Below are 26,879 nucleotides of genomic sequence, written 5' to 3'. Positions count from 1 at the left end.
CTCCCTGTGTACTAGAATCAGAATCTACCCTCTCTGTGTACTAGAATCAGAATCTACCCTCTCTGTGTACTAGAATCAGAATCTACCCTCTCTGTGTACTAGAATCAGAGTCTACCCTCTCTGTGTACTAGAATCAGAATCTACCCTCTCTGTGTACTAGAATCAGAATCTACCCTCCCTGTGTACTAGAATCAGAATCTACCCTCCCTGTGTACTAGAATCAGAATCTACCCTCCCTGTGTACTAGAATCAGAATCTACCCTCTCTGTGTACTAGAATCAGAATCTACCCTCTCTGTGTACTAGAATCAGAATCTACCCTCTCTGTGTACTAGAATCAGAGTCTACCCTCTCTGTGTACTAGAATCAGAATCTACCCTCCCTGTGTACTAGAATCAGAATCTACCCTCTCTGTGTACTAGAATCAGAATCTACCCTCTCTGTGTACTAGAATCAGAGTCTACCCTCTCTGTGTACTAGAATCAGAATCTACCCTCTCTGTGTACTAGAATCAGAATCTACCCTCTCTGTGTACTAGAATCAGAGTCTACCCTCTCTGTGTACTAGAATCAGAATCTACCCTCTCTGTGTACTAGAATCAGAGTCTACCCTCTCTGTGTACTAGAATCAGAATCTACCCTCTCTGTGTACTAGAATCAGAATCTACCCTCTCTGTGTACTAGAATCAGAGTCTACCCTCTCTGTGTACTAGAATCAGAATCTACCCTCCCTGTGTACTAGAATCAGAATCTACCCTCTCTGTGTACTAGAATCAGAATCTACCCTCTCTGTGTACTAGAATCAGAGTCTACCCTCTCTGTGTACTAGAATCAGAATCTACCCTCTCTGTGTACTAGAATCAGAGTCTACCCTCTCTGTGTACTAGAATCAGAATCTACCCTCTCTGTGTACTAGAATCAGAATCTACCCTCTCTGTGTACTAGAATCAGAATCTACCCTCCCTGTGTACTAGAATCAGAATCTACCCTCTCTGTGTACTAGAATCAGAATCTACCCTCTCTGTGTACTAGAATCAGAATCTACCCTCTCTGTGTACTAGAATCAGAATCTACCCTCTCTGTGTACTAGAATCAGAATCTACCCTCCCTGTGTACTAGAATCAGAATCTACCCTCTCTGTGTAGTAGAATCAGAATCTACCCTCTCTGTGTACTAGAATCAGAATCTACCCTCTCTGTGTACTAGAATCAGAATCTACCCTCTCTGTGTAATGGTAGGCTGTTTAATGTTGAATGTTGATGTTCATGTTTCATGTTGACGTTCATTTTGAATGTTGAATGTTGATTGCTGAATGTTCATGTTTCATGTTCATATTTCATGTTTCATGTTGATAGGTTCTAGTTCTAAGAATCTGCAAGGACTATTGTATCAATAGATGCTAATGTCTTTGTTCTGTGAGATCTGATACACTTGTTGAGTTTTATCAAGTCTGTTGGATTCCAATCAACTTATCTCATAAATGTGGAACATTTGTACGTTATCGATGGTTCTCTGTGAGATGTTACTGTGAAAGTGATTCTGACGGCATACAATTTCCTTTTTAAATACTTGTTTTCTATGTGCAGCCACAGATTGTATTTCTCGATTATTGTCTAAATTTAATCAGAGAGGCGATTAAAGCTGTCACTGAGAGACCAATTTGATTTGCCAAGTTGTGAATAGGCTTCTGTAAAGGAAGAACAATGCAGACGATCCTATCCATTCCCGACTCATATACAAGTGGAATTCACCCTTAGGCTTTGTCCCAAATGTCACTCTATTTTCTATGTAGTGCCCTACTTTTGTAGGCAGTAGGATGCCATTTTGGACATTGTACTCAGACATCATTACCATGTCAAAATATTGCATTCACACATTTGCAGAGCTATGCTTTCCTATACAATTCCACGTTTGGATGCATAGCATGATTGAGGCGATGACTGAGGCGATGAGATTACACAAACAGTAAATCAGAGATCCTAACCAGACGGGTCTTGACATACACTCACTTTACTGCTAGTCCCTTTCTTCTTTTGCATAAGTGGCAAATTATTGTTATATTGTCCTCATAAATACACTGTGATGGATTGTGCAATAGTAAGTACTCTGGCTTGATAAATAAGGGATGGCTTGTTTTGAATGGCTGTGATCGGAGAAAACTGAGAATGGATCAACAACGTTGAAGTTACTCCACAATACTAACCTAAATGACAGAGTGAAAAGAAGGAAGTTTGTAAAGAATTCAAATGTTCCAAAACATGCATCCTGTTGGTTATAGGGCACTAAAGGAAAACTGCAACAAATGTGGTAAAGAAATTAACTTTATGTCATAGCGCTTGATGTTTTTTGCGACTGCATTTGAAGAAATGTTCAAAGTTCTTGAAATGTTCCGTATTGATTGACCGTCGTGTCTTAAAGTAATGATTTACAGTCGTTTCTATTTGCTTATCTGAGCTGTTCTTGTCATAATTTGGACTTGGTATTTTACCAAATAGGGCTATCTTCTGTATAATACCCCTACCTTGTCACAACACAACTGATTGGCTCAAACGCATTAATAGGAAAGAAATTCCACAATTTAACGTTTAACAAGGCACACCTGCAAATTGAAATGCATTCCAGGTGACTACCTCATGAAGCTGGTTGAGAGAATGCCAAGCGTGTGCAAAGCTGTCATCAAGGCAAAGGGGTGGCTACTTCGAAATAATCTCAAATGTTAAATATATTTGGATATGTTTAATACTTTTTTTGGTTACTACATGACTCCATATGTGTTATTTAATAGTTTTGATGTCTTCACTATTATTCTACAATGTAGAAAATTAAGAAAAACCCTGGATCGCGTAGGTGTGTTTAAACTTTTGACTTGTACTGTATGTAATTTCTCATGTCTCACAAGAAGCTCTGTTGATGTATTATCTCTGTGCTTGGCTGTACTCAGTGTCACCAGCACCAATAGGAGCAGTAGCAGATCGTTACAGCGAGATGTATACAACCAGTCAATAACCTGCTGGGGGATTTCTGAGAATATACATTTAATTACTAGAATGGACATTCTAGTAGAGACAGGATATTCTGACAGGCTATGCCACACACACGTCTTACTGGCATTGGACATTTCTGTGATGATCGGAACAAGGAGGGAGAGATGGGGGAGAGAGGAAGGTAGGGAGAGAGGCAGGGAAGGAGAGAGGGAGGACGGATGCATGGATGTCTTTACTACTAGGCTCTACTGTTTTAATGGTCTGGATATAACGCCTGGCTCTGGGATATTTTCTCTTTTGTCTGGTCTGGTCTGGATGTGTCTGGTCTGTTCTGGTCTGGATGTGTCTGTTCTGGTTGTGTCTGGTCTGTTCTGGATGTGTCTGGTCTGGTCTGGATGTGTCTGGTCTGTTCTGGATGTGTCTGGTCTGGTCTGGATGTGTCTGGTCTGGATGTGTCTGGTCTGTTCTGGTCTGGATGTGTCTGGTCTGGATGTGTCTGGTCTGTTCTGGATGTGTCTGTCTGGATGTGTCTGTCTGGATGTGTCTGGTCCGTTCTGGATGTGTCTGGTCTTGTCTGTTCTGGATGTGTCTGGTCTTGTCTGTTCTGGTTGTGTCTGGTCTGGATGTGTCTGGTCTGTTCTGGATGTGTCTGGTCTGGATGTGTCTGGTCTGGATGTGTCTGGTCTGTTCTGGTTGTGTCTGGTCTGGATGTGTCTGGTCTGGTTGTGTCTGGTCTGGTCTGGATGTGTCTGGTCTGGTTGTGTCTGGTCTGGTCTGGATGTGTCTGGTCTGGTTGTGTCTGGTCTGGTTGTGTCTGGTCTGGATGTGTCTGGTCTGGTCTGGATGTGTCTGGTCTGGTTGTGTCTGGTCTGGATGTGTCTGGTCTGTTCTGGTTGTGTCTGGTCTGGTCTGGATGTGTCTGGTCTGGTCTGGATGTGTCTGGTCTGGTCTGGTTGTGTCTGGTCTGTTCTGGTTGTGTCTGGTCTGGATGTGTCTGGTCTGGTCTGGATGTGTCTGGTCTGTTCTGGTTGTGTCTGGTCTGGTCTGGATGTGTCTGGTCTGGTTGTGTCTGGTCTGGATGTGTCTGGTCTGTTCTGGTTGTGTCTGGTCTGGTCTGGATGTGTCTGGTCTGGTCTGGATGTGTCTGGTCTGGTCTGGATGTGTCTGGTCTGGTTGTGTCTGGTCTGGTTGTGTCTGGTCTGTTCTGGTTGTGTCTGGTCTGTTCTGGATGTGTCTGGTCTTGTCTGTTCTGGTTGTGTCTGTCTGGATGTGTCTGGTCTGTTCTGGATGTGTCTGGTCTGTTCCGGTTGTGTCTGGTCTGTTCTGGTTGTGTCTGGTCTGGATGTGTCTGGTCTGTTCTGGATGTGTCTGGTCTGGTCTGGATGTGTCTGGTCTGGATGTGTCTGGTCTGTTCTGGTTGTGTCTGGTCTGGATGTGTCTGGTCTGTTCTGGTTGTGTCTGGTCTGTTCTGGTTGTGTCTGGTCTGTTCTGGTTGTGTCTGGTCTGTTCTGGTTGTGTCTGGTCTGTTCTGGTTGTGTCTGGTCTGTTCTGGATGTGTCTGGTCTGGTCTGGATGTGTCTGGTCTGTTCTGGATGTGTCTGGTCTGTTCTGGATGTGTCTGGTCTGGTCTGGATGTGTCTGGTCTGTTCTGGTTGTGTCTGGTCTGGATGTGTCTGGTCTGGTCTGTTCAAAATCAAATCAAATGTATTTATATAGCCCTTCTTACATCAGCTGATATCTCAAAGTGCTGTACAGAAACCCAGCCTAAAACCCCAAACAGCAAGCAATGCAGGTGTAGAAGCACGGTGGCTAGGAAAAATTCCCTAGAAAGGCCAAAACCTAGGAAGAAACCTAGAGAGGAACCAGGCTATGAGGGGTGGCCAGTCCTCTTCTGGCTGTGCCGGGTGGAGATTATAACAGCACATGGCCAAGATGTTCAAATGTTCATAAATGACCAGCATGGTCAAATAATAATAATCATAGTAGTTGTCAAGGGTGCAACAAGTCAGTAACACAAGAGTAAGTGTCAGTTGGCTTTTTCATAGCAGATCTTTGAGAGTATCTCTACCGCTCCTGCTGTCTCTAGAGAGTTGAAAACAGCAGGTCTGGGACAGGTACCACGTCCGGTAAACAGGTCAGGGTTCCAGCAGGTCTGGGACAGCAGGTCTGGGACAGGTAGCACGTCCGGTGAACAGGTCAGGGTTCCATAGCTGCAGGCAGAACAGTTGGAACTGGAGCAGCAGCACGGCCAGGTGAACTGTGGACAGCAAGGAGTCATCAAGCCAGGTAGTCCTGAGGCATGGTCCTAGGGCTCAGGTCCTCCGAGAGAGAGAGAGAAAGAAAGAAAGAGAGAAAGAGAATTAGAGAGAGCATATTTAAATTCACACAGGACACCGGAAAAGACAAGAGAAATACTCCAGATGTGACAGACTGACCCTAGCCCCCCGACACATAAACTACTGCAGCATAAATACTGTTCTGGATGTGTCTGGTCTTGTCTGTTCTGGTTGTGTCTGGTCTTGTCTGTTCTGGATGTGTCTGTTCTGTTCTGGATGTGTCTGGTCTGGTCTGGATGTATCTGGTCTGGACTGGAAAGGTGTTGATGAGGGGACACAATGGAAACATCTTCATCAGTTCAGTTTGTGAGGTGGTTGGTGTGAACAGACTGTATAGTATCTCTCAGTACAGTGCAGATAGTTCTGTGCAAACAATCTGTACAGACCAAGTCACAGTGTTCGGGAAATGATTAGAGCTAGACAATATACTGAAGTAGGCCTTCTGCTTCCCAATTTTAAATCCCAATGTCTCTCGGCAATATTGGATGATTGATTTGACAATGTTGTACTGTTCTGTTTACCACACTGAATTGGCAGAAACAAACTTGAAGTCACGCATTAAAAAGTCAGGTGAGAGAAATGAAATCCCTGGTAACTGGGTTTGTTTCTGCATCCATGGGTATCGTTCTTCCAGGCCCAGACACAAGGCAGGCTGAGTAGCTTCGGTAGCTGGCCTTGTACACTGGCTGGCCTTCATGCCTCCATAACTCCACAGCTCCCTGGTAACTGGGTTTCTAATTGTCAACCAGGGGGATTGTCTTGTTTCTCCTGAGGCAGGCAGGTAGACAGAGGAGGGAGGCAGGGAGGGAGGGAGAGTGGCAGGGAGGGAGGGAGAGTGGGAGGGAGGCAGGGAGGGAGGGAGAGTGGCATGGAGGGAGAGTGGCAGGGAGAGAGGCAGGGAGGGAGGCAGAGAGGGAGAGTGGGAGGGAGGCAGGGAGGGAGGGAGGCAGGGCTTTTTGTCTCTTCCCAAGAGAAGTGTCTCCATGCCCTTCTGATGTGCAGGAGAAACCCAAGAGACCTGCACTCTCTGTGGGACAGGAGAGGGCCTTGTGAGACCTGGGACCTACTGTACAGACCAGAGACCTGGGACCTACTGTATAGACCAGACCAGAGACCTGGGACCTACTGTACAGACCAGACCAGAGACCAGAGAACAGACCAGAGCCCCTGTGAGTCCAGACCAGAGGCCAGACCAGAGACCAGAGAACAGACCAGAGACCATTGACCAGGGACCAGACCAGGGTCCAGACCAGAGACCAGACCATTGACCAGAGACCATTGACCAGAGACCATTGACCAGGGACCAGGGACCAGACCAGAGAACACAGACCAGAACAGACCAGAGACCATTGACCAGAGACCATTGACCAGGGACCAGGGTCCAGACCAGAGACCAGACCATTGACCAGGGACCATTGACCAGAGACCATTGACCAGGGACCAGGGACCAGATCAGAGACCAGACCATTGACCAGAGACCATTGACCAGAGACCATTGACCATGGACCAGGGACCAGGGACCAGACCAGAGAACACAGACCAGAACAGACCAGAGACCATTGACCAGGGACCAGGGTCCAGACCAGAGACCAGACCATTGACCAGGGACCATTGACCAGAGACCATTGACCAGAGACCATTGACCATGGACCAGGGACCAGGGACCAGACCAGAGAACACAGACCAGAACAGACCAGAGACCATTGACCAGAGACCATTGACCAGAGACCATTGACCAGGGACCAGGGACCAGACCAGAGACCAGACACCCTCCCCCTGGTGCGTTACATTAACTAATGAATGTTGTAATGATGATCGAGGAGATACACATTTTCTATGTAGAGATGTATTCTAGATTTGTTTTTTCTATGTAGAGATGTACTCTACATTTGTCTTTTCTATGTAGAGATGTATTCTAGATTTGTTTTTTCTATGTAGAGATGTACTCTACATTTGTCTTTTCTATGTAGAGATGTATTCTAGATTTGTCTTTTCTATGTAGAGATGTACTCTAGATTTGTCTTTTCTATGTAGAGATGTATTCTAGATTTGTTTTTTCTATGTAGAGATGTACTCTAGATTTGTCTTTTCTTTGTAGAGATGTATTCTAGATTTGTCTTTTCTATGTAGAGATGTATTCTAGATTTGTCTTCTCTATGTAGAGATGTACTCTAGATTTGTCTTTTCTATGTAGAGATGTATTCTAGATTTGTCTTTTCTATGTAGAGATGTATTCTAGATTTGTCTTTTCTTTGTAGAGATGTACTCTAGATTTGTCTTTTCTTTGTTGAGATGTACTGGCCTTCCCTGTGGCTCAATTGGTAGAGCATGGTGTTTGCAACGCCAGCATGGTGTTTGCAACGCCAGGGTTGTGGGTTCGTACAAAAAAAAAAACATGTATGAAATGTATGCATTCACTACTGTAAGTCGCTCTGGATAAGAGCGTCTGCTAAATGACTAAAATGTACTCTAGATTTTACTTTCCATCTAAATGTTTCCTTCCGTCATCAAAAGATTGATGGTGCGCATTCTGTCCAAATAAATTTTTGAAATGTGATGTAGCCATTACAAGATGTAACTGTCTTCAGTGTGGTGTAAACTGTCTTCAGTGTGATGTAACTGTCTTCAGTGTGATGTAACTGTCTTCAGTGTGATGTAACTGTCTTCAGTGTGGTGTAACTGTCTTCAGTGTGGTGTAACTGTCTTCAGTGTGATGTAACTGTCTTCAGGGTGGTGTAACTGTCTTCAGGGTGGTGTAACTGTCTTCAGGGTGGTGTAGTCATTACAAGATGTAACTGTCTTCAGTGTGATGTAACTGTCTTCAGAGTGATGTAACTGTCTTCAGGGTGATGTAACTGTCTTCAGGGTGATGTAACTGTCTTCAGGGTGGTGTAACTGTCTTCAGTGTGATGTAACTGTCTTCAGGGTGGTGTAACTGTCTTCAGGGTGATGTAACTGTCTTCAGTGTGATGTAACTGTCTTCAGGGTGGTGTAACTGTCTTCAGGGTGGTGTAACTGTCTTCAGGGTGGTGTAGTCATTACAAGATGTAACTGTCTTCAGTGTGATGTAACTGTCTTCAGAGTGATGTAACTGTCTTCAGGGTGATGTAACTGTCTTCAGGGTGATGTAACTGTCTTCAGGGTGGTGTAACTGTCTTCAGTGTGATGTAACTGTCTTCAGGGTGGTGTAACTGTCTTCAGGGTGATGTAACTGTCTTCAGGGTGATGTAACTGTCTTCAGGGTGATGTAACTGTCTTCAGGGTGGTGTAACTGTCTTCAGTGTGATGTAACTGTCTTCAGGGTGGTGTAACTGTCTTCAGGGTGATGTAACTGTCTTCAGGGTGATGTAGTCATTACAAGATGTAACTGTCTTCAGTGTGATGTAACTGTCTTCAGTGTGATGTAACTGTCTTCAGGGTGATGTAACTGTCTTCAGGATGGTGTAACTGTCTTCAGTGTGATGTAACTGTCTTCAGGGTGGTGTAACTGTTTTCAGGGTGGTGTAACTGTCTTCAGGGTGGTTGTAACTGTCTTCAGTGTGATGTAACTGTCTTCAGGGTGATGTAACTGTCTTCAGTGTGGTGTAACTGTCTTCAGGGTGGTGTAACTGTCTTCAGTGTGGTGTAACTGTCTTCAGGGTGGTGTAACTGTCTTCAGGGTGATGTAACTGTCTTCAGGGTGATGTAACTGTCTTCAGGGTGATGTCGTCATTAGTCATCTAGCTAGTCATTATAGCATGTATGTTGCTCATCATCAAGCTGGTGTTGATTAGGATGTCACCCACTGAGGACGAAGGTCGACGAACGTTGCTATTAACAACCAACACGTCTAAAAACCCTCTCTTTTCATATTCCCTCGTATATTTTGTAATGCATTCCATATGGCGCCCTTTTTCTTCTGTAGTGCACTACTTTGGACAAGGGCTCTGGTCAATAGGAGTGCACTATGTAGGAAATAGGGCACAATTTGAGTCAGCCCTGTGCCTGTGACAGCACCCTAGGGTTATTAGCTCTGACTATAGAGTCATGGACAGATTGGAATACATCTGTCTCCTCTCTCGTCCTCCTGCTCAACTGGATAGCAGCTGGTTAAATATGTACCTTGTCATCAATCCCATTCAGGCCCATAGTACCTGCCATATCTACATTCAGCCCTCCAAACCACACTAATCAATCAGCTGTACAGTACTTTGGATTTATTTACAATGCTAACACAAAACACAATGCTAACCCTAACCCGTACAGAGTTATTGTGGGAGATGAGCAGGAAATGGGGTGAATACTGAACCAGGGACTCTCAGTGGTGAAACAGAGTTTAAGGTCAGAGGCAGAACCAACATCTGCCACCATTCTCTTCTGTAAACAGTTTAACTAGACCAGTGGAGGCTGCTGAGGGGAGAACGGCTCATAATAAGGTCTGGAATGGAGTCAATGGAAACGGTATCAACTACATGGAAAACACGTGTTTGATGTGTTTGATACCGTTTCCACTGAAATCCATTCCAGATGTTATTATGAGCCGTTCTCCCCTCAGCAGCCTCCACTGGACTACATGTAGGTGTATTCTCAATCGTTTAATCATTCTTTATCATACTAGATTTGATCGGCAAGCGATGACAACACATGAAAATAATAGAACACACAGAATTTACAGAGACTCAGAAAAGTCTGGTAGTTGTCAGGTGAGATCTAATGGAGAGCTGATGTAAACATGTCTCTGTTTCCAAGCCTCTCTGGGCCTCCCTCCTCCATCCCTGATGGGCCTTGTGGCTGCATAGTGGCTGATGGCTGGGTAGATGATGGGCCTTGTGGCTGATGTTTGGGTAGATGATGGACCTTGTGGCTGCTGATGGCTGGATGCCCTCACACTGCTGCCTGCCCTGTTTTACAGCACTGCCAGATTATAGAGGCTGTTGCTCTGGAATCTGAGTTGTTCTCTGGTCTGAGTATGATCTGTTTGTGAATGCTGACCAGAGTCTTCCTCTCACCCTTGTAAATCATTAGCTTTTCACCATCAATTGTGTACTAGATTAGTGATAGTTTCTCATTTTGACACAGTTTCCACTCTCTCTCGCTCTGTTTCTGCCTCCTCCTTTATGAGTAAACGCAGATAGCTGTTGGTGTGACTGTTCCCTGCTGTTGGTGTGACTGTTCCCTGCTGTTGGTGTGACTGTTCCCTGCTGTTGGTGTGACTGTTCCCTGCTATCTGCTGTTGGTGAGACTGTTCCCTGCTGTTGGTGTGACTGTTCCCTGCTGTTGGTGTGACTGTTCCCTGCTATCTGCTGTTGGTGAGACTGTTCACTGCTGTTGGTGTGACTGTTCCCTGCTGTTGGTGTGACTGTTCCCTGCTATCTGCTGTTGGTGTGACTGTTCACTGCTGTTGGTGTGACTGTTCCCTGCTGTTGGTGTGACTGTTCCCTGCTGTTGGTGTGACTGTTCCCTGCTGTTGGTGTGACTGTTCCCTGCTGTTGGTGTGACTGTTCCCTGGTGTTGGTGAGACTGTTCCCTGCTGTTGGTGTGACTGTTCCCTGCTGTTGGTGTGACTGTTCCCTGGTGTTGGTGAGACTGTTCCCTGCTGTTGGTGTGACTGTTCCCTGCTGTTGGTGTGACTGTTCCCTGGTGTTGGTGAGACTGTTCCCTGCTGTTGGTGTGACTGTTCCCTGCTGTTGGTGAGACTGTTCCCTGCTGTTGGTGAGACTGTTCACTGCTGTTGGTGTGACTGTTCCCTGCTGTTGGTGAGACTGTTCCCTGCTGTTGGTTCTGTGGTGTGACTGTTCCCTGCTGTTGGTGTGACTGTTCCCTGCTGTTGGTTCTGTGGTGTGACTGTTCCCTGCTGTTGGTTCTGTGGTGTGACTGTTCCCTGCTGTTGGTGAGACTGTTCCCTGCTGTTGGTTCTGTGGTGTGACTGTTCCCTGCTATCTGCTGTTGGTGAGACTGTTCACTGCTGTTGGTGTGACTGTTCCCTGCTGTTGGTGTGACTGTTCCCTGCTGTTGGTGTGACTGTTCCCTGCTGTTGGTGTGACTGTTCCCTGCTGTTGGTGTGACTGTTCCCTGCTGTTGGTGAGACTGTTCCCTGCTGTTGGTGTGACTGTTCCCTGCTGTTGGTGTGACTGTTCCCTGCTGTTGGTGTGACTGTTCCCTGCTGTTGGTGAGACTGTTCCCTGCTGTTGGTGTGACTGTTCCCTGCTGTTGGTGTGACTGTTCCCTGCTGTTGGTGTGACTGTTCCCTGCTGTTGGTGTGACTGTTCCCTGCTGTTGGTGTGACTGTTCCCTGCTGTTGGTGTGACTGTTCCCTGCTGTTGGTGTGACTGTTCCCTGCTGTTGGTGTGACTGTTCCCTGCTGTTGGTGTGACTGTTCCCTGCTGTTGGTGTGACTGTTCCCTGCTGTTGGTGAGACTGTTCCCTGCTGTTGGTGTGACTGTTCACTGCTGTTGGTGTGACTGTTCCCTGCTGTTGGTGTGACTGTTCCCTGCTGTTGGTGTGACTGTTCCCTGCTGTTGGTGTGACTGTTCCCTGCTGTTGGTTCTGTGGTGTGACTGTTCCCTGCTGTTGGTTCTGTGGTGTGACTGTTCCCTGCTGTTGGTTCTGTGGTGTGACTGTTCCCTGCTGTTGGTTCTGTGGTGTGACTGTTCCCTGCTGTTGGTTCTGTGGTGTGACTGTTCCCTGCTGTTGGTTCTGTGGTGTGACTGTTCCCTGCTGTTGGTTCTGTGGTGTGACTGTTCCCTGCTGTTGGTTCTGTGGTGTGACTGTTCACTGCTGTTGGTTCTGTGGTGTGACTGTTCCCTGCTGTTGGTTCTGTGGTGTGACTGTTCACTGCTGTTGGTTCTGTGGTGTGACTGTTCCCTGCTGTTGGTTCTGCGGTGTGACTGTTCCCTGCTGTTGGTTCTGTGGTGTGACTGTTCCCTGCTATCTGCTGTTGGTGTGACTGTTCCCTGCTGTTGGGTGACTGTTCCCTGCTGTTGGTTCTGCGGTGTGACTGTTCCCTGCTGTTGGTTCTGTGGTGTGACTGTTCCTCTGCTGTTGGTGTGACTGTTCACTGCTGTTGGTGTGACTGTTCACTGCTGTTGGTGTGACTGTTCCCTGCTGTTGGTTCTGTGGTGTGACTGTTCACTGCTGTTGGTTCTGTGGTGTGACTGTTCCCTGCTGTTGGTGTGACTGTTCACTGCTGTTGGTGTGACTGTTCCCTGCTGTTGGTGTGACTGTTCACTGCTGTTGGTGTGACTGTTCACTGCTGTTGGTGTGACTGTTCCCTGCTGTTGGTTCTGTGGTGTGACTGTTCACTGCTGTTGGTTCTGTGGTGTGACTGTTCCCTGCTGTTGGTTCTGTGGTGTGACTGTTCCCTGCTATCTGCTGTTGGTTCTGTGGTGTGACTGTTCCCTGCTGTGCTGTCTGCTGTTGGTTCTGTGGTGTGACTGTTCCCTGCTATCTGCTGTTGGTTCTGTGGTGTGACTGTTCCCTGCTATCTGCTGTTGGTTCTGTGGTGTGACTGTTCCCTGCTATCTGCTGTTGGTTCTGTGGTGTGACTGTCCTGGACTGGTATTTTTACAGAATAATCGTTAGCTTACTGAAGTGAAAACAACAGAAATCAGCCAGAAAAGTTGAAATAAAAGCTGTAGGCGAGTAACTCTGTGTTCTCTCTAACAATTAGAATGGATCCTCTGTAAGTACAATGGATCATGTTATCTGTATATTTCTCAGTAACACCTTACATTAGTAACAGCATGGAATAAGCAACAGTCCCAATTGCATTTGTGTAATAACAGAAAATGCTCAGCTCCGTTACTATGCTGGTACAATGCCGTTACTATATTAACTAGTATGTATCTGTGTCCTGTAACTATGTCCTGTCCAATATGTTTCCTCTCACTGACTTTGAGTGTTTTGTACTTTGAATGCTCTTTCTCACAACTGCTTATGTAAAATGGGCTTTTATAAATACATTTAATTGATTTGATTTGTCAAGTGTTTGATTTGATGTGTCAATGTATTGATTGATTGATTGATTGATTGTCTCGTTGCAGGGCATTGCGTTTGTCTCTCTGTTCTTTATCCTGGTTTCCATCACTACGTTCTGCCTGGAGACTCACGAGTACTTCAACGACCTGCAGAATCGCACGGAACACGTGGTGGTGGGGAACTACACTGAGGTGGTGATCTTGGTGGAGGTGAGAGAGATACTTAGATGTAAATAGGCTATGCGTAGTACTACTATATGTACAACAGAACGCGTGGTGGCGGTGGTGGGGAACCACACAGAGGAGGCCTCAGTAGAGAAAGGTAAGACAGAGGGATCCTCAATGTCAATAGACTGTGATCCTGTCCAGAATGTACCCAGAGCTGCTACCGCCCTTCGACTCTAGTGGAGATCTGAGAAGATTGGACAGATGAAAGCAATATGGTGTCCATTTCACTGTTTCTGGATAGCACCTAAACGTAATGGGCCTTTTTTCAATGCATTGTACTGTACTGTATTGTATTGTATTGTAATGTATTGTACTGTACTGTATTGTAATGTATTGTATTGTATTGTATTGTAATGTATTATACTGCATTGTACTGTATTGTATTGTAATGTATTATACTGCATTGTACTGTATTGTATTGTATTGTATTGTAATGTAATGTATTATACTGCATTGTACTGTATTGTATTGTATTGTATTGTAATGTATTGTACTGTACTGTATTATATTGTATTGTATTGTATTGTAATGTATTGTACTGTACTGTATTATATTGTATTGTACTGTACTGTATTGTACTGTATTGAATTGTAATGTATTATACTGCATTGTACTGCATTGTACTGTACTGTATTGTATTGTAATGTATTGTATTGTATTGTAATGTATTATACTGCATTGTTCTGCATTGTACTGTACTGTATTGTAATGTATTATACTGCATTGTACTGTATTGTATTGTACTGTAATGTATTGTACTGCATTGTATTGCACTTGCACTGTAATGCACTTTTATTGTACTGTAGTGTACTGCATTGTATTGTACTGTAATGTATTGTACTGTATTGCACTGTATTGTACTGTATTGTACTGTAGTGTACTGCATTGTATTGTACTGCATTGTACTATATTGTATTGCATTGTCTTGTATTTTTGTATAATGGGAAAACGTTTATAAGCACATTTTAGTGACCAAATGAATTTCCCCTGATTGGATAATAGTTAATCTAATAGATAGATATATTATATACTTTAATGATCCCTGAATTTAAATTCAATAATATAATGTATAATCTAATCTATAATCTGATCTAATGTATAATCAAAGCTAATGTATAATCTAATCTATAATCTAATCTAATGTATAATCTAATGTATAATCTAATTTTATGTATAATCTAATCTAATGTATAATCTAATGTATAATCGAAGCAAATGTATAATCTAAGGTATAATCAAATCTAATGTATAATCTAATGTATAATCTGATCTAATGTATAATCGAAGCTAATGTATAATCTAATCTAATGTATAATGTAATCTATAATCTAATCTAATGTATAATCTAATTTAATGTATAATCTAATGTATAATCTAATATAATGTATAATCTAACCTAATGTATAATCTAATGTATAATCTAATCTAATGTATAATCTAATGTATAATCTAATCTAATGGTTAATATTATCTAATGTATAATCTAATGTATAATCAAATTTTATGTATAATCTAATGTATAATCTAATGTATAATCTAATCTAATGTATAATCTAACCTAATTTATAATCAAATCTATAATCTAATCTAATGGTTAATATTATCTAATGTATAATCTAATGTATAATCTAATTTTATGTATAATCTAATCTAATGTATAATCTAATGTATAATCTAATGTAATTTATAATCTAATATATAATCTAATCTAATGTATAATCTAATGTATAATCAAATGTATAATCTAATCTAATGTATAATCAAATGTATAATCTAATGTATAATCTAATCTAATGTATAATCTAATTATAATATAATCTAATGTATAATGTAATTATAATCTAATCTAATGTATAATCGAATGTATAATCGAATATATAATCTAATCTAATGTATAATCTAATTATAATATAATCTAATGTATAATCTAATGTATAATGTGATCTACTTTAGGTGGTGACCAAGCCCATTCTGACCATGGTGGAAGGCGTTTGTGTGGTCTGGTTTACCTTTGAGTTCTTCGTCCGTATCGTGTGCTGCCCCGACAAGCTGCTTTTCATCAAGAACATGTTAAACGTCATTGACTTCGTGGCCATCCTGCCCTTCTACCTGGAGATGGGTCTCAGCGGCCTGTCCTACTCTAAAGCAGCCACCGACATCCTGGGGTTTCTACGGGTAGTCCGCTTCGTCCGAATCCTCCGGATCTTCAAGCTGACCAGGCATTTCGTCGGTCTGAGGGTTCTTGGCCACACGTTGAGAGCCAGCGTCAACGAGTTCTGCCTGCTTATCGTTTTCCTGGCGTTGGGCATCCTCATCTTCGCCACGATGATCTACTACGCAGAGCGGATAGGGGCCCAACCAGACGACCCTCGCGGCTCCAACCACACCCACTTCAAAAACATCCCTATCTCCTTCTGGTGGGCCGTGGTCACCATGACCACCCTGGGCTACGGGGACATGTACCCCAAGACGTGGCTGGGCATGATAGTGGGCGCGCTGTGCGCCCTGGCGGGGGTGCTGACCATCGCCATGCCCGTGCCTGTTATAGTCAATAACTTTGGGATGTACTACTCCCTGGCCATGGCTAAACAGAAGCTGCCTAAGAAGAAGAAAGCACACAATCCGAACCCGGACGCTCCCACGGACACGGCCTCGTTCGGGAAGTCTGTGGCTACCTCTCCCAGGGACAGTACTCAGAGTGATACATGTCCACTGGCTGTAGAGGAGAATGTCAACAGGATCCGCTCAGGTCAGACCAATTCAAATTAGATTCTTCAAATACCAAAAAATTATACCATACTAATTTATTTAGACTAATGTTTTTTGAAGCATCGTTATGATATGCCATAGGTCACAATGATAAGTGGATGTTTAATTTATTCAAACCATCAACCATTCCAGCAACATTAAAACTCAGACCTCATTCAACCTTTTCAAACCACATCTCCCCTTACACATCACACTACAGCCACTTTATTCACGCTGAAACATTCATAGACGATTTTCATTGTGCACTTATCCCTTCACTAAATCCTTTTGGTGTCATAATGGTAAAGTCGTAAGTCGATGTATAATTGATTCAACCCATTCACACTCATAAGTCATTCAAACCTATTCAAACCTATTCAACTCACCCTTTTAAAACTCACACATTCAACTTAAACACATTACTAATGAACACATCACTACAGTATTGCAGTTCTTCACTGACATAAGGTATGATATGCTGTAGTATTTGTGGTGCTCTTTTACAACAGGGAGGCGGAAAAAAACCCATAATATACCTTTTACTGTAATCATATAGTATCATAGCTTTCCAGGTTTACTGTCCCTAGCCGCAAACACAGTAACACAACTTGATACAATCATGAATATACCCCTCCCAGATAATAAATACTTTTGTTAAATTCAGAGTCAGGTTTTTTTTTGTTTGCTCCACTATCAAAATACAGTATATTCATCGGTCTACATCACAAGGCCCAGTGCAGTCAAAAAATGTGATTTTCCTATATATTTCCACACTATGAGGTTGGAATAATACTGTGAAGACGTGATCATGATGATAATGCCCTTTCAGTGTAAGAGCTGTTTGTAAAGACTGCCTGAAATTGAATCCTGTTTTCGTGGGATGGAGTTTTGGCCTTCCATGGTGACATCATCGTGTGGTAAATTAGTTAATAGACCCTTTAAGAAAGCGAATTCCAAACCTCTCAGCCAATAACAGCACATTTTCTGTTTCCCCCTCCCCACTCAGGACACTCCCAGACAGTCCTGGCAAAATTCTTGCTTGAGAAATTGCCCTTTTCATTGAAAGAAATCCCAGTAAGGTACTTAATTGTTACCCAGAAATAATTTGATATTGAGGAAAAAATGGCTGCATTGGACCTTTAAATCATCTTCTTATAAGGTTGCTGCTGTCCAATAAATGAGTTTGCTCAAAATGGTGTTTTCCCGGTAAAATGACATTGTGTCTCAACCTTTCCCTAAGACCTGAAGAGGTGTTGATTAAAAGCTTTGTCATTTACTGTAAGCCCAGCCCTGTGTCTCTTACAGACCTTTATTCTATTTAACTAGGCAAGTCAGTTAAGAACAAATTCTTATTTATAATGACGGCCTACCCCGGCGACGTTGGGACAATTGTGCGCCGCCATATGGGGACTCCCAATTACATCCGGTTGTGATATATGCCTGGATTGGAACCAGGCTGTCTGTAGTGACTCCTCTAGCTCTAGAGATGCAGTGCCTTAGACCGCTGCACCACTCGGGAGCCCACTCGGGATCCTGGGTTTAAATACTACTCAAAACATGTGCAATAGTTTGATCGTTTGCTTCAGTCTGTCTGGAGTGCCAGATGGGCGGGGTTAGCAGTTTTTTTGAATATTTTATTGGATCCAATTTGCTTGGCATGCTCAATCAAGCCCAGTATTGCTGATCTAGCATCAGTTTTGCCATGTACTGTGCATTCGGAAAGTATTCAGACCTCTTCACTTTTTCCACGTTTTGTTACGTTGCAGCCTTATTCTAAAATGGATTTAATAAAACATTTTCCTCATCAATCTACACACAATACCCCATAATGACAAAGCAAAAACATGTTTTTAGATGTTTTTTGCAAATTTATTAAAAATAAAAAACAGAAATACCTTACTTTTTTTACCTTTATTTAACTAGGCAAGTTAGTTAAGAACAAATTCTTATTTTCAATGACGGCCTAGGAACAGTGGGTTAACTGCCTTGTTCAAGGGCAGAACGACAGATTTTTACCTTGTCAGCTCGGGGATTAGATCGTGGAACCTTTCGCTTACTAGTCCAACACTCTAACCACTAGGCTACCTGCCGCCCCAATACTTAAGTATTCAGATCCTTTACTCAGTACATTGTTGAAGCACCTTTGGCGGCGATTACAGCCTCGAGTCTTCTTGGGTATGACACTACAAGCTTGGCAAACCTGTATTTGGGGAGTTTCTCCCATTCTTCTCTGCAGATCCTCTCAAGCTCTGTCAGGTTGGATGGGGAGTGCCACTGCACAGCTATTTTCAGGTCTCTCCAGAGATGTTCGATCGGGTTCGAGTCCGGGCTCTGGCTGAGCCACTCAAGGACATTTAGAGACTTGACCCGAAGCCACTCCTGCGTTGTCTTGGCTGTGTGATTAGGGTCATTGTTCCGTTGGAAGGTGAACCTTCGCCAAGGCTGAGGTCCTGAGCGATCTGGAGCAGGTTTTCATCAAGGATCTCTCTGTACTTTGCTCCGTTCAGATTTCCCTCGATCCTGGTTAGTCTTCCAGTCCTTGCCACTGAAAAACATCCCCACAGCATGATGCTGCCACCACCATGCTTCACCGTAGGGATGGTGCCAGGTTTCTTCCAGACGTGATGCTTGGCATTCAGCCTAAAGTGTTCAATCTTGGTTTCATCAGACCAGAGAATCTTGTTTCTCTGGTCTGAGAGTCCTTTAGGTGCCTTTTGGCAAACTCCAAGCGGGCTGTCATGTGCCTTTTACTGAGGAGTGGCTTCCATCTGGCCACTCTACCATAAAGGCCTGCTTGGTGGAATGCTGCAGAGACGGTTGTCCTTCTGGAAGTTTCTCCAATCTCCACAGAGGAACTCTGGAGCTCTGGTCACCTCCCTAACCATGGCCCTTCTCGCCCGATGGTTCAGTTTGGCTGGGCAGCCAGCTCTAGGAAGCATCTTGGTGGTTCCAAACTTCTTCTGTTTAAGAATGATGGCGGTTACTGTGTTCTAGAGGACCTTCAATGCTGCAGACATTTTTTCGTACCCTTCCCCAGATCTGTGCCTCAACACAATCCTGTCTCGGAGCTCTACGGACAATTCCTTCGACCTCATGGCTTGGTTTTTGCTCTGACATGCACTGTCAACTGTGGGACCTTATATAGACAGGTGTGTGCCTTTCCAAATCATGTCCAATCAATTGAATTTACCACAGGTGGACTCCAATCAAGTTGTAGAAACATCTCAAGGATGATCAATGGAAACAGGATGCACCTGAGCTCAATTTCGAGTCTCATAGCATATGGTCAAAATACTTGTGTTTTTTATCATTATGGGGTATTGTGTGTAGATTCATGAGGAAAAAATGTTTACATTCCATTTTAAAATAAGTCTGTAACATAACAAAATGTGTAAAAAGTGAAGGGGTCTGAATCCTTTCTGAATGCACCGTACATGTTGTTCCCCCTGCTGCTATTGGACCAGGTCTCTCTTGGAAAAGAGCTGTTATCTCAATGAAAAAAACCTGTTTAAATAAAGGTTTTATAAAACACATGTAGATATGACTTCAGCTAACCTGTATATCATAATGGAAAAGATGACATGAACAGGGAGGACCTGATCCAAGATCTTACGCTTTATGAACCAATCTGTCCTCCTGTCAGACTCCAAGCAGAACGGAGACGCCAACTTGGCTCTGTCGTCGGATGAGGGGTGCAGCCTGACCCAGCCGCTGTCACCCAGCGAGAAGTGGAACCTACGGCACGCCCACGGTGACCGTCGAGAACACTCCCGGTCGGTCAGGGGGAACAAGACAAGCAAGAAAGAGGCAACCTGCTTCCTGCTCACCTCCGGAGACTTCTCCTGCTCTGGAGGAGAACACACCATAGTCACTGGTAGGTTGACCTGCATACAGGTACACAGGCACACACACACACACTCATTCTCTCTCTCTCTCTGAAACATGGGGCCCACCATTCGCAACCATAGGTCACATAACACACACAACACATAACTGTGAATACTGGACCGAATACTGGACCATGACAAAGGAGGCTGCAGGCTAGAGATCAATAGGTTGAAACCTAGACAACCATTATTCAGAACCCTCTTATCCTCCCCATGACAACCACTATACCCATTACAACCAGTACACCCATTACACCCGTGGCAACCATGACAACCATTACACCCATGACAACCAGTACACCCATGGCAACCACTACACCCATTACACCCGTGGCAACCATGACAACCATGACACCCATTACAACCAGTACACCCATTACAACCATGTGAGTGGATGTGGTGTCCACTAAGTTATCTAAGAGTGTTTGGATTTGTTGGTTACTGGTTGCTTTCTGGTATTCTTCTGTGCTGTTTTGGGCCCATCTGTATGAATTTCTGATGTTGTACAGCTTACTGGGCTGTGAATGTGTGGTTGTTTCCATGTCTGTTCTTTTGAGGAACAAGGTCATTTGGCTGTGATCAGACAGAGGTGTTAGTGGCTTGACGGTGAATGAGCTGAGAGAGAAGGGGTCAGTGTCTGTAATCATATAGTCTACTGTACTGTGGCCAAGAGGTGAGCAATAGGTGAATCTCCCCAAAGAGTCCCCCCGTAACCTACCATTGATAAAGTACAGACCCAGGCTTCTACAGAGCTGCAACAGATCACTTCCGTTGTTGTTGACGGTGCTGCCACTGTTGTTTCTATGGGGGAGATGAAGACAGTTAGAAACAGTATGGCCTGTAATAAAGCTGTCCCCTCTTGTGGTCATTAGATCAGGTAGTGTTCCTGTGTGTGCATTTGTGTCTCCACAGATGAGCACATTTCCCTGGTCCTGGAAATGGCACATCTCTTCCTGAAGGGTGGGGAGGATCTCCTCTGAGTAACATGGGGATTCTGAAGGCTGGGGATGATCTCCTCTGAGTAACATGGGGATTCTGAAGGGTGGGGAGGATCTCCTCTGAGTAACATGGGGATTCTGAAGGCTGGGGATGATCTCCTCTGAGTAACATGGGGATTCTGAAGGGTGGGGAGGATCTCCTCTGAGTAACATGGGGATTCTGAAGGGTGGGGAGGATCTCCTCTGAGTAACATGGGGATTCTGAAGGCTGGGGAGGATCTCCTCTGAGTAACATGGGGATTCTGAAGGGTGGGGAGGATCTCCTCTGAGTAACATGGGGATTCTGAAGGCTGGGGAGGATCTCCTCTGAGTAACATGGGGATTCTGAAGGGTGGGGAGGATCTCCTCTGAGTAACATGGGGATTCTGAAGGGTGGGGAGGATCTCCTCTGAGTAACATGGGGATTCTGAAGGCTGGGGAGGATCTCCTCTGAGTAACATGGGGATTCTGATGGGGGATATATACTGTACATTGCGCATATTAACCAAATGTGATATTTACCCATTTTGAGGGGATCAAATACATTTTGTAGTTCGGATTTGTACCAAATTATCAATCCTCCAGAGTCTCTGCCTCTATTGACAGATCTGTGTTTCTGTGATGCACAATTACCTCTCTGTAGCCTGTGGGAGAGTGACAGGATGATTACCTCTCTGTAGCATGTGGGACAGTGACAGCATGATTACCTCTCTGTAGCCTGTGGCACAGTGACAGCATGATTACCTCTCTGTAGCATGTGGGAGAGTGACAGCATGATTACCTCTCTGTAGCCTGTGGGAGAGTGACAGCATGATTACCTCTCTGTAGCCTGTGGGAGAGTGACAGCATGATTACCTCTCTGTAGCCTGTGGGAGAGTGACAGCATGATTACCTCTCTGTAGCCTGTGGGAGAGTGACAGCATGATTACCTCTCTGTAACCTGTGGGAGAGTGACAGCATGATTACCTCTCTGTAGCCTGTGGGACAGTGACAGCATGATTACCTCTCTGTAACCTGTGGGAGTGTGACAGCATGATTACCTCTCTGTAACCTGTGGGAGTGTGACAGCATGATTACCTCTCTGTAGCCTGTGGGACAGTGACAGAATGATTACCTCTCTGTAGCCTGTGGGACAGTGACAGCATGATTACCTCTCTGTAGCCTGTGGGAGAGTGACAGCATGATTACCTCTCTGTAGCCTGTGGGAGAGTGACAGCATGATTACCTCTCTGTAGCCTGTGGGACAGTGACAGCATGATTACCTCTCTGTAGCCTGTGGGAGAGTGACAGCATGATTACCTCTCTGTAGCCTGTGGGACAGTGACAGGATGATTACCTCTCTGTAGCCTGTGGGAGAGTGACAGCATGATTACCTCTCTGTAGCCTGTGGGACAGTGACAGCATGATTACCTCTCTGTAGATTGTGGGACAGTGACAGCATGATTACCTCTCTGTAACCTGTGGGACAGTGACTGCATGATTACCTCTCTGTAGACTGTGGGAGAGTGACAGCATGATTACCTCTCTGTAACCTGTGGGACAGTGACAGCATGATTACCTCTCTGTAGACTGTGGGACAGTGACAGCATGATTACCTCTCTGTAGCTTGTGGGACAGGACAGCATGATTACCTCTCTGTAGCCTGTGGGAGAGTGACAGCATGATTACCTCTCTGTAGCCTGTGGGACAGTGACAGCATGATTACCTCTCTGTAGATTGTGGGACAGTGACAGCATGATTACCTCTCTGTAACCTGTGGGACAGTGACAGCATGATTACCTCTCTGTAGATTGTGGGACAGTGACAGCATGATTACCTCTCTGTAGCCTGTGGGACAGTGACTGCATGATTACCTCTCTGTAGCCTGTGGGAGAGTGACAGCATGATTACCTCTCTGTAGCCTGTGGGAGTGTGACAGCATCACTCTGGAGGCCTGGAGGCTTGGAGGCCAGGAGGCCAGGAGGCTTGGAGGCCTGGAGGCTTTGAATGAGACACAACATATGTCAGAATATATTTACTAGTGTTTGAATTGTGATGGTATACCTTCTCAGGTGAATAGTTGACAACACAGCACAATGCTGTTTATGTTGTGGGTGTATGATTGTTTTTTTTATCATTTAAATGAACAGTTTGATTTGAAACAGGAGGCTTGGAGGCATTGGACCAGACAGACAAAGAGACAGAATAATTCCCTTCATTTCCAGCTAGCTGTCAGACTGGCAGCACTCATTCTCTGCTTGAATAGGCCTGCTGCTGCCTGAAACACACACACACACACACACACACACACACACACACACACACATACACGCACACTGTGTAAAGCATATCATCGCATCACAGCTCCCCAAAGTCCCCAGAGCCTGGAGTGACAACCAGACTCTATATTTGGATGTAATGGATTCATTTCTCACATCCTGAACGAACCTTTTCCACCCCTTAGCATGCTGAATCGTATCTAGAGATGGTGTGTATCTGTGTGTGTGTGTTGTTTGTGTGTGTGTGTGTGTGTGTGTGTGGTGTGGTGTGGTGTGGTGTGGTGTGGTGTGGTGTGGTGTGGTGTGGTGTGTGTGGTGTGGTGTGGTGTGTGTGTGGTGTAGTGTAGTGTAGTGTAGTGTAGTGTAGTGTAGTGTAGTGTAGTGTAGTGTAGTGTAGTGTGGTGTGGTGTGGTGTGGTGTGGTGTGGTGTGGTGTGGTGTGGTGTTTGTTCTGAGCTGTATACCTATGATATTGTCATGAGACCTCTGCCAAATCGTATTAGTACAGATGAGTGAGTCACCGAGGTAAAAGGGTTTTCAAAAAAAATTTCCCACACCGACCCGATTTCAGTGTTTTGTTTATAGCCTGGCCAAGCACGGTGGAAGGTGTTAAGTGGTAGAGACTCTAAACAGTGGTGGAACATCAAAGTGTTCCATTGTTTTTGGTTGATGTAATCCACAATCATTCTAGGACTATAATCAAGAGGGGGATGTGTTGTTCATGTGTGTGGACCTGCTGTGACAGACACATTGGATTTTCTTTATTTTATGCTTTATTTTATTCTTTATGCTTTAAGGTCTTCCCCCACGCCCCCTCTCTCTCTCTTGCTCTTTCTCTCCCCCCCACTCCCCCTCTCTCTCTCTCTTCCCACGCCCCCCTCTTTCTCTTTCTTTCCCCCCCAACCCCCAACCCCCTCTCTCTCTCCCCACGCCCCCTCTCTCTCTTTCTCTCCCCCCCACTCCCTCCTCTCTCTCTCTTCCCACACCCCTCTCCCTCTCTCTCTTTCTCTTTCTCCCCCCACTCCCCCTCTCTCTCTCTCTTCCCACGCCCCCTCTTTCTCTTTCTCCCCCCCACTACCCCCCCCTCTCTCTCTCCCCACGCCCCCTCTCTATCTTTCTCTCACCCCACTCCCCCCTCTGTCTCTTTCTGTCTTCCCCCACACCCCCTCTTTCCCGTGTGGCTCAGTTGGTAGAGCATGGTGTTTGCAACGCTAGGGTTGTGGGTTCGATTCCCACGGGGGACCAGTACAGACAAAAAATGTATGAAATGTATGCAATCACTACTGTAAGTCGCTCTGGATAAGAGCGTCTGCTAAATGACTAAAATGTAAATGTCTTAACTTTGGCCTTATGATTGGAAAGAATTTGTGGTAGAACTGCCCTCAGAACGAGATTGAATAAGGAAAACTAGCCTTGACCTCTCAGTGAGAAGCCTTGTGATTCTTCTTGTCCCCTACCTGTCTGACATGCCAGAGCCAAAGAGAGAGAGAGAGAGGCAGAGACAGAGAGATAATGAGAGAGAGAGAGAGAGACAGAGCAGAGACATACAGAGAGATAGATAAAGAGAGAGAGGGAGACAGAGCAGAGACAGACAGAGAGAGAGAGAGAGAAAGAGATAGAGAGAGAGAGATAATGAGAACGAGAGAGAGAGAGACAGAGCAGAGACAGACAGAGAGACAAAGCAGAGACAGACAGAGAGAGACAGACAGACAGATCCATGGAGAGGAATGAGGAGATCAATACAGGGAGGAAAGTCTTGACTGGGATCTGGATGTCTCTCCATCAACATAACACTACAGAGGCTGCTCTGTAATCTAAACACAACCCAATGCTCCAAGCATTACTCGGTCGCAGGGCCGGTCCTAGCCTTTTGGGGGCCCTAAGCGAGATTTGGTTGCCCCCCCCCCAAAAAAAACCTTGCAGCAAATCATTTTAGTTAAACCCTCTTGACAGAGGAGAGAAAAATGTTTGGTTTAAAATAACATTTCCTGCAATTCTACACATGTTGACATGGGGCATAGAGAAAATGTTGCAGTTTTATAACAAATGTCATGCAATTCTACACATTTTGCAATAGGGCAGAGAAAAAAAAGTTGCAGTTTTACAGCTAAATACATTTTTTGCAGTTTTAAAGTTAATTTCTACACAATTTGGCAAATCAATGGGGTATCCCTGGAGGTCAGGGCCCCTGGGCACATACCCCGCGTTCCCGGTCGGTATTTGACCATGATTACTACAAGACTAACTACCAATCTAAACAAAAAAAAATAAGCTGACATAGCTAATTTAGACGTGACTAAAATGATAAATTACACCTTGTGCATTATCACTATTGTTACTTTCAATAGTTGAGACACTGACTGAGTTTTTATAATAACTGGTTGAGGGCCTGTCATGGCAAATAGGGTCTCCCTGCCAAAAAGTGTCGTTGCTATATCAACGGTGTGATGAGCTAATGCGTAGAGATCATTACAGCCAAAATTACATTATTTTCATCCCAGCTATGTAAACAACGTTTTTGAAATAATTATTTTCATTACATAGCCGGGCAGAATTTGGCATGTTCTAGCAACGGCCCTAGCAACGAACGCTAGTAGCTTCTCCAATCCCATTGTGACGCAGGGGGGACACTATTTGGCAGGGGGACACTATTTGACAGGGGGACACTATTTGACAGGGGGACACTATTTGGCAGGGGGACACTATTTGACAGGGGGACACTATTTGACAGGGGGACACTATTTGGCAGGGGGACACTATTTGGCAGGGGGACACTATTTGACAAGGGGACACTATTTGGCAGGGGGACACTATTTGGCAGGGGGACACTATTTGACAGGGGGACACTATTTGGCAGGGGGACACTATTTGACAGGGGGACACTATTTGGCAGGGGGACACTATTTGACAGGGGGACACTATTTGGCAGGGGGACACTATTTGGCAGGGGGACACTATTTGGCAGGGGGACACTTTTTGACAGGGGGACACTATTTGGCATTACAGGCCGGGGGCTTATGTTGCTTATGCCGGCCCTGCTGGGTCATGCTCATTAGGTCATCACTCAGCAGAAAATGTTAAAATATATTTTTTTTAAAGAGCGTTTCTTATTGGTATAGTCTCTTCCTGTTTTAGACTGTTTTCTGCCATTTGATGCCTAATGAACACAACCCTGCTCTGGATGGCCCTATTTAGGTGGTAGAGGTTGTCCGGTAATTATAAGAACAGAGAATGTTTTCTCTATAACTTACTTGGTTAAATAAATGCAATAAGGTGGCTGATCTAACTCATTGTTCAGTTAAAACTAGCAGCAACAATAGCAGTAGTAAACGTTCCATAGGTAATGGCAGCTTGTGTTGTCAACTACAAGGATGAAGTGGTGCGTTGATGGATTTGCTCGTCTCTTTGTCTCCCGAGAGACAGCATGGTAAAGACAGGAGCCCACTGAAACAATCTTTGCTCTACCACCATCTCAGAGAGAAAGAGAGAGGAGAGAGAGAAAGCAAGAG

General features: G+C 44.7%; 1 protein-coding gene across 1 annotated transcript in view; it reads left to right on the top strand.

The window, feature by feature from the left end:
* Positions 1–26,879, top strand: part of LOC106572844 (potassium voltage-gated channel subfamily C member 1) — a 53,746-nt gene that overhangs the window by 19,861 nt on the left and 7,006 nt on the right. The window contains exons 2-4 of the mRNA XM_045696455.1: positions 13,340–13,483; positions 15,455–16,250; positions 19,893–20,123. Of these exons, the coding sequence (XP_045552411.1) occupies positions 13,340–13,483; positions 15,455–16,250; positions 19,893–20,123 (1,171 nt within the window). The remainder of the gene's footprint in view (positions 1–13,339; positions 13,484–15,454; positions 16,251–19,892; positions 20,124–26,879) is intronic.

Source organism: Salmo salar, chromosome ssa15 (assembly GCF_905237065.1).
Source record: "Salmo salar chromosome ssa15, Ssal_v3.1, whole genome shotgun sequence".
Lineage (NCBI taxonomy): Eukaryota > Metazoa > Chordata > Actinopteri > Salmoniformes > Salmonidae > Salmo > Salmo salar.
The sequence above is the reverse complement of the archived record's forward strand: the minus strand, read 5'-3'. Positions and strand labels throughout refer to the sequence as shown.